Here is a 13,732-nt window from a genome sequence, read left to right on the forward strand (position 1 = left end):
AACAAAAAACAAAAAAGATATATCCTGCTTATCTACCCAGAAGGTGCAGGAACTCAAGAACGGAGAAAAGCCAGTCCATCTTTTGAACTGTGGCAATTATCTCCTTTCTTGAAAAGAATATTAAGAAGATTAGACAATTCCCTGAGCTGAAACAATAGTGTTTCCTTCTTTTATAATGGATAATTTAAATATGTATGTAATTGCACTCTAAGCAACTTACTCATGTTCCTAATTTGGGCCTAATTAAGAATGTCAACATGCTTAAGTATTGAAACCATGAGATAATGTTTTCTTGGAAAGCAGCAAGGACCAATTTTCAATGCAATTCACTTAGGCTCCAACTTTTTCAACTGAGTGTTAGGGATGGCGGAGAAATCCGCTACATACTCCAATGAGGCTGGATTCTAAAGAATTCTAAAGAATCCCCCCTCCTGGAGTCTGTGGCAGAACAGACTGCCCCCCCACCCCCCCACCCCGCAAAGCCTGGTCAAGACGGACCCTACCTGGCGCCAGCCGGTCCGTCCTCCTCATTCTGCAGCCGGCCGCTGCCAGGCTGCGGCCACAAATGGCATCTGGCGTCACGGATGCCATTTGTGTCCCTGCCCTTTTCCATGATTATCTACATAAATATTTATGTAGCCAACTGAAGTCCGGCTGCGGGCGGCCCCGGCCGGTAGGGATGCACGAATCCCTTACCTTGCTCCGCTGAGGGGCATCCACAGTGGGGGGGAGGCGCTCCGTCCCTCCCCCCGGAATCCATGATGGGGGGGAAGGCACTCCATCTCTCCCCCTGGAATCCTGGGAAAAAATCCCCCCCCCACACCGTGATCGGCCATATAAATACTTAGGTAACCTATCATGGCAGGGGGGAAAAAAACCCAGCGTACGCAAATGGCGGTAGCCGCAGGCATTTGCGTACACTGGGGTTTTTCCCCCTGCCGTGATAGGCTACGCAAATATTTACGTAGCCTATCATGGCTCAACACAGGGATGCAAATGGCGGCGGCTACGCCTTTTGTGGGTTGGGGGGGTGGGGGCTTTTTTCCGCGATGGATTTCGGGGGGCTGAATGCACTGGCATTTGGTCTCACCAAGATCCGTTGTGGAATTCTCTGACATCCCTACCATCTGGGGAGAATTCTGGGCGGAGAGACGGATCACCTCCCCTCCCCCAGCGGACCCTCCCACTGAGAGCGGAATGGTAAGTGGGGTTCGTACACCCCTACAGTGAGTGTAGATGTGGCGTGGGGGGAAATATAGGTGAAATCCAACATCGCATAAGCTGAAGCCTGCTTGCTCAATGATTATTTCCCTTCCCCTCCTTCCCTTTGCAGCCTTTTGTCCCCCATCAAAAGCTTTCCCAGAGGGTTGGGGGAACAACTGAACATTGTGGTCTGTGTCTTTGGGGGCTGTGGACAGAGGAGATAATTGCCTAATATGGGGGGGAGGATGTTGCAAAGCCTGCACAGGTTTACGGACTTCTGCAATTCTCCCCTTCTGCTGCTCTCCCTTGAACTAGCATTTATATTAGTGGCATTTCTCATCAAGGAATCGTATCTTCTACTGAGTGAGACCACTGATTCATCTAGTTCAGCACTGATTAATTTGGTTGGGAGGGCTCTTCTGTTTTTCCTGTCACCTGCTGGCTGAGGTCCTTTGACTGGGGATCTCATGGGTTGAACTAGGGATGCTTCCTAAATGTGTAAATAAATAAATACTATCCCAGCAAGATTGCTTTTTTGCAGCCTTTGTTTGATGCAGATGTGCATAACACACACCCCTTTCAGATGTTACACTAAATCACAGTTTAGTATTATGTGAGTGCACAGGCATAAGCTCACCTGGGCTCACCTGTTCACTCACCCCCCTCAGTTCCTCCAGTGCATACATGTGGAAATGGAGGGTGCAATCCTATCGGGATAGGTGGCTGCCTCCAAACTCGGAATTGGAATTATCCAATGCAGGGCAGGAGCAGCGTGGAGGGGATCTTCCCCTCTGAGCTTCAGCTGCCCTGCATTCGCGGCTAGACAGCTGATTTTGGCTGTCTATCTGCGGGAAGTTGGAGCGCAGGGGGGCAGTGCGGACAACAGACAACACATAGGAAGCATTGGAAGGGCGCTTCTGCCCTCCTCGCCCCGGCCCACCCCCAGGAACGCCCCATTTTTCTGCTCCGTGCTGCTCTTATGAATGCAGAGTGCAAGGCCAATCCACGCTACTTACTAGGCAGCCTGGGAGGGGGTGAAGGGCGGTTTATCCTAACCACAGTTTTTGAATGTAGACTGTGCAAACTATAGGGATGTACGAAAGTCACTTACCTGTTTGTGGATTATGCTGATGCTGTGGGGGAGGCGCTCCGTCCCTCCCCCTGAAATTCTGGCTGGGGGGGAGGCGCTCCATCCCTCCCCCCCGAATCCTGGCCGGCTGGCTCCGCTTCGCAGGAATTCTGCGGAGCCGCTGGCTGGCTCTGCCGGCGGCCAGACATCCGGCCGTTTGCGTCCCTGCAGTCAGCCATGATAGGCTACATAAATGTTTATGTAGCCTATCATGGCTGATTAAAAAAGAAAAAAAATGCACGTATGCAAATGGCGGCGCCCATGGGCGCCGCCATTTGCATTCCTTATTTTGGCTCATCTTAGTCTACGTAAACTAAGCATCTATGCTATTTGCATTCCCCTTATTTTTGCCATAGTCTACGTAAATGTTTACGTAGACTAAGACGTGCCAAAATAAGGAATGCAAATGGCGGCGCCCATGGGCGCCGCCATTTGCATACGTGCGTTTTGTTTTTTTGTTTTTTAATCAGCGTGTTTTGTTTTTTAAACATTTACGTAGCCTATCACGGTGTTTTTTTTAAATTTAGCTGTGATAGGCTACATAAATCTTTACATAGCCTATCATGTTTGTTTTTTTTTAACTTGGAAATGGCGGCAGTGGCAGCCGGTCGGAAGGCCGGCCGCCACAGCCGCCACCACCGCACCGCCGCCGGAGCCGCCGCTGGAGCCGCTGCCTCCAGGAAGATCCGCCCCAGGTAAGTCCCATCCTGGGGAGGCGGGGGGGGCGTTCCGCCACTGATTTCGGGGGGCCGAATGCGCTGGCATTCGGCCTCCCCGAGATCTGTGGTGGAACTTTTGTACATCCCTAAAACTGCACTTACTTAAAAACAGGAAGCAGATGCTTCCAATCATAGAATCACAGAGTCATAGAATAGTAGGGTTGGAGAGGGCCTACAAGGCCATCGAGTCCAACCCCCTGCTCGATGCAGGAATCCAAGTCAGAGCATCCCTGACAGATGGCTGTCCAATCTCCTTCTTCCAGCTGTGCCCTGACTAGGGAGGGAATGAGCACATGAGCATTAGGTTTGAAATGGGCCATAGAACTGAAGGACCAGAAACTGAAGTGAACTGTGCATGCTCTAATTTGGGAATTTATTTTAAGAAATTATCTTAAGCCCTATGCCTGCTCATGTGTAGGGCAAAAGTATGGAGGGGGACAGCCATTCACAGAAGCCCCACCGCTAATGTCCTGTGTGCTCAAATACCAGTTAGACTTTTGCATGTTGAGCACAAAGGTTTGTAAAGGGCTCTGTCAGCATGTTCAGCTGAATGTGCTTACAGATATGCTGTGATGGCATACCGTGCTTTATCCAGGTTTCTGAACATGGAACCTCCACCAGGGCATTCAGCTAAATGCTCTCACAAAGCCCTTCACAGGCCTTCATGCTCAACATGTCCTGGTGTAACTGGTAGCTGAGTGCATGGGATTGTTGGTGGCGAGGCTCATGTGCAGGCCCACATCCCCCTCCACACTTTTGGCTTACGCACAAGTGGGCAAATGCCTGCATAGGATTTCAGCTAAACTGGAATCCAGGATAGGTGTAATGCAGCACAGAATGAACCTATGGAACAATAGAGGAGTAGAATGTGCATAATCCAACATTATCTCTAGACTGCACCTGGGAATTATTGTGTGCGAAGCATGCATACAAAGTATATGCTTGACCAATGAGCTATGCCCAACCCCCCCCATGTATTTGTACATCATCCAGTCAATGAAAGTTATTTGCATATTATCAAAAACATTGCAAAACACCACTAAGTCTTCTTTGGTGATGGTGTACATGGTTCTCCGTGCAAATTCTTTGCAGTCATTTACTCAAGTTTTCCAGAGGTAGCAAACAGAGCTTATTCTTTCTCAGCCTTTTAAATTCCAATTTATCTTAAGACAGTGAAAAGATACACCCCACATTCCAGGGATAACAACATGACATACTTAAAACCAACAAGACATACTTAAAGAAGCAGCAATGATGATTTTAAAGGGGCTATCAGAAAGGTGAAACATTATTTCAAACTAATAAGCTTGCTTGTTGTAGTGAAGTTCCCCCTGATGTGTCATTTTAATTGCAGATTAGTCTTGTTCCTGTACCACCACAGATAGATTTGCAAGTCAGACGACATACATCATTAATTGTGTTGTGGAGGGGGACTGCATATCAAATAGTGGCTTTGTCTGACCCAACTCGTACAGCCTGTCTGACTGTTATGAAATTGTTGTCAATCGGAAAACAATGCCAAGGAACACTGGAGCTGAGATTATACCCCCTGCCCCTCTCCAGACACTGTAAATAATATTACAATATATGGTACATGCAAGAATCTTACAGCAGCATTCAGACCTGGAGGATGAAGATACTGGTATTAGCAAGAGCACTTTAATTGAGTTGGATTTTTTAAAAAGAAACAACCCCCCTCCTGTATGAATGTTTCAGCAGCCAGTTATAGTGGTTTGTGACACAGCCGATCAAGTGGTTATTTGACATGACCCCTTAGTCCCATATCCCACTGTAGACTTCTGAAAAATCTAAGTAAATGTAACCAAGACAAATGCATTTTCTTCCCCTTTCAACTCCAGCCTCGATATCCCCTCCTGTTTTCCCTGTTGTTTCTGCAGTGTTTTATCTTAGACTGCATGTTCCTTGGGGCAGGGACCTGTCCTCTGTTAAGTGCCATGCCCATTAATGGTGTGACAGTATTTTTATAATGAAGTATTTGATTGTTTGGTAACGGGTTGGGTCCAAAGAATGCTGAGTAGAAGACAATTAGTGCTGTTCCTTAAAGCCTTGCAGCATATCTTGCAGAGAAAAGCAATTTTTTATTGGGGATATGTTATAGTATGAAACATGCTGATGAATAAGGTAGATGCAAGTAGGGATGCTGGAGAAATTCAAGATGGACTAAAATGAGTTCAGATTTCTAAGAATCCGACCTGCGTACACAATCTGCTGCAGACCAACTGAGTGGAGTACGTGGACTTCAGGATGATTTTCTTTCTTTTTAAAAAAACTTTCCTAAAATTTATGCACATTTATTTGTAGGAAAATACACATGTTTCTGCTAAGGAAAAGTTGAATGGAATGGGGGACTATATGCTAAATGTTACATACTAAGGTAAATTATGCAGGAAGTACTTCTTCATGCAGCACATAGTTAAACTATGGAACTCACTACCACAGGATACATACATTCAGTTCCTTCAGATACTTTGGTCTGCCTCTGAGGATCATAGGGTGGAGCCAAATGTTTGGCAGCATACTGAAGCCACAGCCCTCTTCTCTGGAAGTCCTGCTCACCTCCCTCCCCCTTGTCAGGGGTGTTTCTGAGCACAGGGAGTGGATAGCAGTTCAGATTCTAAAGAACCACCAGACATGGGGGAGGTGTTTTCCCAGGCTAGTCCAGATATGAGTAGGCCTACTTCTTAGGTTACAAAGATCTAGGGTTGGTGGAGAATTTCTCCCCGAAACTTCGGGGGGCCAAGCGCCAACGTGTTCGGCCGCCCGAACAAGTTTCAGGGATAAATTCTCCGCCCCCCCGCCCCCGCACCCCCCCCGGGATGGGACTTACCTTTGGCGAATGTCCCTCTCGGCCGCGGGTCTGGCCGGTGGTTCGTCGGGTCTTCGTCTGGGGCGGGAGTGGCAGCCGGTCTTTCGACCGGCTGCCGCCACCGCCATTCCAATCAAAGAAAAAAAAAATGCCCCCGTGAAAGGCTACGTGATGATTAACGTAGCCTATCATGGCTAGATTTGCAAAGTCAGCTGTGATAGGCTACGTAAATCGTCACGTAGCCTATCACGGGTGACTTAAAAAAAAAAAACATGTACGGATTATGGCGGCCCCCATAGGGAGCCGCCATTCCCATTCCTTATTTGGTCGCCGTAGTCTACGTAAAGATTTACGTAGACTACAGGGACCAAATAAGGAACGCGAATAAGGAACCCCTATGGGGGCCGCCATTTGCGTACGCGCTTTTTTTTTTTTAACGTCACCCATGATAGGCTACGTGACGATTAACGTAGCCTATCACGGCTGACTTTGCAGATCTAGCCGTGATAGGCTACGTTAATCGTCACGTAGCCTATCACGGGGGCGTTTTTTTTTTTTTTAACTTTTTAGTTCGCGGCCGGGCGAGGTGAGGCGCCTCCTCCCCAGCCTGAATTTTGGCCGGGTGAGGCAGGAAGCCTCCCCCCCGCCTGAATTTCAGCTGGGCGAGGCGGGAAGCCTCCCCCCCCAGCCTGAACTTCGCGGGGGGAGCAGCGAAGCGCCTCCCCCCCACCGTGAAAAGCTTCGAGGACAGGTAAGTGACTTTCGTCCATCCCTACAAACATCCAGATGGCTGAGCTTGAGGGTCCCTCCTCACACACACACACACCTGTGAGAGGCAGTGAACAGGAGGAGGTGGGGTTTGGGGAGAATGACCTAATAGATGCCAGATGCAGGTGCAGAGCAAAGAGAGAGAAGGCAGGGGCAGAACTTAGACGGTCTACCCAATTGGCCTTGCATGAAAAATGGCACTTAGAGGCCTCACGACAAGAGAGGGACCTCCCCCCCTTAAGTTAGGCTAGCGAGACATCCTCCTTCTTTAAAGGGCAGGCAACTTTCATAAATTCCATTTGGATCCCCTGAAGGCATTCCTTTGTAGACTGAGAGTCTCTGAGAATTTGCATCTGTATGACCCTGTGAAGTAATAGATTAAAAGCTGTAAACCGAAACCTCTCATCTGTGTATGTTTGGGCGTTGAAGTAAAGTGGGGGCTAAGGGAATCCTGGCACTCCTGCTCAACACACCTCTGAGATTCCATCAGTCATTTCTCACATGTTTACAACCTAGCCTTAAGGATGTAGTGATGGAGAAGATTATAAATGGCTACTAGTCCTGTTGGCTATGTGCTACCTCCAGTACCAGAGGCACTGAGCCTATGTACTCCAGTTGCTGGGGAACATGGGTGGGAGGGTGCTGTTGTGCCTATGCCCTACTTGTGGGTTCCCGGTTGACAGCTGGTTGGTCACTGCATGAACAAAATGCTGGACTAGGTGGACGTTTGGTCTGATCCAGCAGGGCTCTTCTTATGTTCGTATGTAAATTTTTATGAAACCTCTTACATAATCATTTGCGTATTTTTCTGAATGACAAAAAAAGCAAATTTGTATCCATGTGTGAGCGGATGATGGAACAAAAGGTGCCTGACAATCTGCGAAACACAGACGGGGCAGATTTTACACAGTCCGTACATCCGTAGATGCAAGCTGTGGGCCATAAAAAGGTCCTGAGAAAGAGCTTGTGGAAATGGAAGAACGAGTGTGGAAAATGGGGGTTGGTTTTGTCCTGCAACACTCTTCTGCTATGTAAGGAACAGTCCTTCATTGAAAAGCAGTAAGAAACAGGACTCTTTGGGAACCAAGCCACTAAATATTATTACTTAAATTACGCCATCCATGTTCATCAACCTGCACAGCTTATGATATGGTACACAATGGTAGGAGAAACCACATATCTCAATGACAGAGCACATCCTTTCCATCCTTTCCATGCAAAAGATCATAGAATCATAGAATAGTAGGGTTGGAAAGGGCCTACAAGTCCATTGAGTCCAACCCCCTGATCAATGCAGGAATCCAAGTCAGATCTGAGCTTATGTCTCTGGCATCTCCTGTGGTCACAGGACTGACAGAAGTAAAGGCTTACTGGCAGAAAGAGTTTTAAGCTACAATATGCTGGTATTTTTGGAATTTTTGGTCCTGCTCCTTTTGCCTTAGGCCCTGCCCACCACTAGAATGCAGCCACTGAGAGCTTCTCTGAAACTGAATTTCGGAGAAACGGAAGGAGGGCTGAAGGAGGTTAGACATCCCTGCTTTAAAGTAAGATGCAGTGATGACTTTAAAGTTAAAGTTTTCATGGAAGACCAAGCTATCAATGACTACCAGTATAGCTGTATGGGCTGTGTAAAATCCATTCAGTCAGTGTTTCGCAGATTGTCGGGTGACTTTTGTTCCATGGTCCATTCACAGGCAGATGTAAACTTTTCCTTCGTCATGTGGAAAAATACACAAATAATTCCATAAGAGTGTTTGCAACAATTTACATAGTTTTTCTTAGTATGTAAGATTTAGCATCTTGTCCCCCATTCCATTCAACTTTTCCTCAGAAGAAATATGCATATTTTCCTATGAATAAATATGTATAAATTTCAGGAAAGGAAAAAAAACCCTGAAAGTCCATCGACTCTGTGCGACCTGAGGAAGTCATTCTGCAACAGATTCTGCAGGTCAGATTCTTAGAAATCCAACCTCATTTTAGTCCATTTCAGATTTCTCCAGCATCCCTAATTACATCCCAGTATTAAGGCAGCCACTTATGAGGTAGCCAGTTTTCCCTGTGTATATGTACCAGTCTTAGAAGAAACATGTGTATTTTCCTACAAATAAATATGTGTAAATTTTGGGAAAGTAAACACACACACACACAAACACATCAAAAAGTCCACGGACTCCATGCAGCCAGAGGGGTTCTCTCCACAGCGGATTCCGCATGTCGGATTCTGAGAAATCTGTAGGGACGTCAGAGAATTTCTCCATGAATCTCGGGGAGGCCGAATGCCAGCGCATTCGGCCCCCCAAAATTGGTGGAAAAACGGTCGGGATGGGACTTACCTTGCTCGAATGTCCCTGGCGGCGGCGGCTCTGGTGGAGGTTCGGCGGCGGTTCAGCAGTGGTTCGACGGTGGCTGCCGGTCTTCCGACCAGCGGCCGCCGCCGCCATTTCCAAGTAAAACAAACAAACATAACGTGATAGGCTACGTAAAGATTTACGTAGCCTATCATGGCTAGATTTTTAAAAAACACCATGATAGGCTACGTAAATGTTTACGTAGCCTATCACGGCTGACTTTGAAAAAAAAAAAAGCGCATACGCAAATGGCGGTGCCCATGCGCCGCCATTTGCGTACGCGCTTTTTTCTTTTTTTTTAAAGTCAGCCGTGATAGGCTATGTAAACATTTACGTAGCCTATCACGGCTGACTGCAGGGACGCAAACGGTGGCGGCTATGGCTGCCGCCATTTGCATCCTGGCAGGAGACGAGGTTTCACGGCTGGAGGGACGGGGTGCCTCCCCCCGGCCAGAATTTCAGCGGGGAGGGATGGGGCGCCTCCCCCCCAACGCGAAGCAAGCTTCGGGATCAGGTAAGGGACTTTCGTCCATCCCTAGAAATCTGAGCTCATTTTAGTTCATCTTAGGTTTCTCCAGAATCCCTAGCTACTAGTCATGATGGCTACATGCTACCTCCAGGATCGAATCCTTTAATACTAATTTCTGGGCAACAAGACGAGGGCTATTGCCATAACAAGTCCTGCTAATGGGCTCCCTAGGGGCATCTGGGAAACAGGATGTTAGACTATACAGACCTTTGGTCTGATCCAGCAGGGATAGCTGAAGGAGGAGGAGGAGGTGGAGGAGGGGGATTAAATGAGGGGATCCATGTAGGGCTGTACAGATCATGTAAAATCTGTTCCGTCCATATTTCATGGGTTGTCAGGCACCTTTCATTCTGTTTTCTGCCCATCAATGGAATCTGATTTTTTTTTTTTTAGGTTCCAAATTTGTGCAAATTTGCATGTTCCGAAATGCACAAATTCCCACAAAATATGCAAATCCCCCCATACATATTGTCGTGTTTTGGCCTATGGAGGAAATGCAGATTTAAATGCATATTTTTCTATGGCGAAATTTGCGCAAAATTCCTGAAGGTTAGAAAACCAGTCCATAAGTCCACAGAATCTGCCCAACAGGGGGAAAGCTGGTCTGCTGTGGAATCTACACATCAGATTTATAACAATCTGAACTTATTTGGTTTCATTGCAGATTTCTCCTACATCCCTAGGTCCATGTCACCTAGAGGAGAGAGTCGAGTGTTGGGGAAGCTGGGCCAAGAGATAAGGCAGCGGAAGCACATGAATTGAAAAACAGAGGTCTATGGAATTAATGGCTTATGGAGACACGGAGCTGAAGAAAGTTGAAATTAGGTATGGGGCAAACACCTTGCAAATAGCCGAGGGATAGGAGGGGAGGGAAGTTAACTCTTGGTGGGAAAGACATTTTGAGGGACTGTAGTCTCCGGAGGCAATGAGGTACAGGGTTGCTAGATCTAAAATACCCTGGCATAAATACCCTCCACTGGAATGCCCCCCACCCCCGAGCGTCTTCAGACTGGAATTTGGCCCACAGGCTGAAACTGGTTTAACACCCCTGGTTTAGAGTCACGCTGACATGGCTGCTGGGCATTTATGGGAAAGGGGGCGGTCTGCCAGTTTCAGCTTCTACTATCACTGAGCATTGTGACCTAGAAACCCTAAGCAGGCAACTAAGGCAAGTGAGCAATATGGATTTGGGAAGGCTAGTAGAGTTTTAGAACTGAAGGCTACCTAATAAATTGAACTCTAATTTAAAAACTCTTGGATTAAGGCTGAGGAAAGGGGACTGTCTTGCATCAAAAACGCTGCATGTTGTTTTGGGCTCATCCCACCTAGAGGAAGTGTTGCATTGCACACACTCACTAGAGAATAGCTCAGGATATAGCCCAGCTTCATTTATTTATTTATTTATTTCATTTCTATACCACCCAACAGCCGAAGCCCTCTTTAAATGAAGCTCATTTAAAAGGCAACACTTTGCTTACCTGCCTAAACTCCTTGAGATCGATTTTGTTCCCCACCAACACCAAGGGTATGTTGTAGGTGTGCCGGACGCGATAAATGAGCTCCTTGAATTCCGCAGCTTCTTGAAAGGACTGGCGGTCCGTGATGGAATAGCAAATAATGAAGCCTTCTCCACCTCGCATATATTGGTCTCTCATGGCCGTGAATTCTGCCTGCAGAGTAACATTGAGATGCTATATAATTTAGTAAGCAAAATAAATGGCCTATAAAGAGCAGAGCTGCTGAGACTGTGTTTCTCAGGTCATTTCTTTTTCTTTTCTAGTTTGTTTGTTTGTTTGTTTCTCTTTGAAAAGTGAGTTTGTTCACAGGTTTAACTAGCACAAAACCCAACTTTCCCTTTTATTATTCACAAAGCATCTCCCAGTGATCCATGACCTACCTTTCCCTTGAATTGTTTTTTTGTTCTTTTTTCTTAGAGTAAATAATGCAGAATTGTTAATTAAAAAGAAAAAAAAAGAAATTAGCATTCTGCCATTTCTCACTTATCTTTAAGGATATACATATATTTTCTTTCTCTTTTCAAATCATGCAAACATGTCCTGTTTGCAATACTCAACACAAACGTGAGCAGGAGGAGCGCTTTGGGGGCGGCAGCAGGGGGAAGTAATGTTTGCTAATTACTTGTTTGCAATTGCATTCGAGCACTATGTTTGTTTTTAAATGTACATTTTTTTTGTAGGGATGTACAAAAGTCACTTACCTTCTCATGAAATTCATTCGAGGTGGGGGGGAGGTGCTCCGTCCCTCCCCCTGAAATTCTGGCTGGGGGGGAGGCGCTCCGTCCCTCCCCCCAAAATTCTGGCCGGGGGGGCACTACGTCCCTCCCCCAAAAAATTCTGGATGGGGGGGCGCTCCGTCCCTCCCCCCCGAAATTCTGGATGGGGCGGGAGGCGCTCCGTCCCTCCCCCCCCAATCCTGGTAGGCCGGCTGCGCAAATGACGGTGGCTGTAGCCACCGCCGTTTGCATCCCTGCAGTCAGCTGTGATAGGCTACGTAAATGTTTACGTAGCCTATCACAGCTGAGTAAAACACAAACAAATGCACGTACGCAAGTGGCGGCACCCATGGGCACCGCCATTTGCGTTCCTTATTTTTGCACGTCTAGTCTATGTAAACATTTACGTAGACTACGGCGAAAATAAGGGGAACATAAATAGCGTAGACGCTACGCTATTTGCGTTCCCCTTATTTTCGTCATAGTCTATGTAAATGTTTACGTAGACTAGATGTGCCAAAATAAGGAACGCAAATAGCGGCGCCCATGGGCGCTGCCATTTGTGTACGCGCATGTTTTTTTTTTTAATCAGCTGTAATAGGCTACGTAAACATTTACGTAGCCTATCACGGTATTTTTTAAAAATCTAGCCATGATAGGCTACGTAAATCTTTACATAGCCTAACGCTTTTTTTTTTTTTACCGGAAATGGCGGCGGCAGCAGCCGGTTGGAAGAACAGCCGCCGCCGCCACAATGCCGCCACCGCCACAATGCCACCGCAACGCCGCTGGAGCCGCCGCCGCCGCCAGGAGGATTCGCCCCAGGTAAGCCCCGTCCCGGGGGGACGGGGGCGTGGCAGACCGTTTCGCCACCGATTTCGGGGGGCCGACTGCGCTGGCATTCGGCCTCCCTGAGATTCGTGGCGAAATTCTCTGACATCCCTAATTTTTAGATGCAGATTTTTACGCTTTAGGGTGCAATCATGTCCACATAGGTGGCCTCGTCCTGACTCGGAGATGACCGCCTATCCATTGCAGGGTAAGGATGTACAAAACTCACTTACCTTTTCACGGATTGATTCGCGGTGGGGGGGGAGGCGCTCCGCCCCTCCCCCCGGAATCCTCGACGGGGAGGAGGCGATCTGCTCCTCCCCCCTGGAATCCTGCCCGGCTGGCTTCACTCCGTGGTGGCTCCGCAGAGCAGCCAGCCAAGGCTGTCCACAGCCAGATTTCCGGCTGCGGACGGGCTGCTGTGAACGCAAATGGCGGCCGCCGTAGCGGCCGCCATTTGCATCCAGCCAGGATGCTGTGATAGGCTACATAAGTATTTATGTAGCCTATCATGGCAACCTCCCACAAAAAAAGGCGTATACAAATGGCAGTGGCTATGGCAGCCGCCATTTGCATCCCCTATTTTTCACCATCCTAGCCTAAATAAATATTTACGTAGGCTATTACGGCGAAAAAAAGGGGGAATGCAAATAGCATAGTGGGCGCTATTTGTGTTCCTTTTTTTTTCGCCCTAATAGCCTACGTAAATATTTTTGTAGGCTAGGAAGGCGAAAAATAGGGAACGCAAATGGCGGCTGCTGTAACCGCTGCCATTTGTGTATGCTGGGTTTTTTGGGGGGTTAGCTGTGATAGGCTACATAAATACTTACGTAGCCTATCACAGCTGCAAGGTCACCAATGGTGGCCTCAGCAGCCCGGCTGCGGCCGGCCAGGAGACCAGCCGCCAGAACCACCGCCGCCACATCCGCCACATCCGCCAGATCCACCAGATCCGCCACATCCGCCACATCCGCCACATCTGCCACATCTGCCACATCCGCCCCAGGTAAGTTCCATTCCGGGGGGATTCTGCAGGGGGGCGGGGGCAGGAGGCCGTTCAGCCATGAATTCCGGAATCACTGGAATCCGTGGCGGAATTCTGTGCCATCCCTAATGCAGGGCAGGAGAAGCATGGAGGGAAT

At 47.9% G+C, this 13,732-nt stretch overlaps 1 protein-coding gene across 1 annotated transcript in view; it reads right to left on the minus strand.

The window, feature by feature from the left end:
- The window catches only part of RIT2 (Ras like without CAAX 2), a 410,019-nt gene that overhangs the window by 154,385 nt on the left and 241,902 nt on the right, over positions 1 to 13,732 (minus strand). Inside the window, exon 4 of the mRNA XM_084832009.1 lies at positions 11,005 to 11,196. Coding sequence (XP_084688135.1) covers positions 11,005 to 11,196 — 192 coding nt within the window. The remainder of the gene's footprint in view (positions 1 to 11,004; positions 11,197 to 13,732) is intronic.

Source organism: Heloderma suspectum, chromosome 2 (genome assembly GCF_057233095.1).
Source record: "Heloderma suspectum isolate Gila_16-S chromosome 2, 16-S_ref, whole genome shotgun sequence".
NCBI classification, from domain to species: Eukaryota; Metazoa; Chordata; class Lepidosauria; order Squamata; family Helodermatidae; genus Heloderma; species Heloderma suspectum.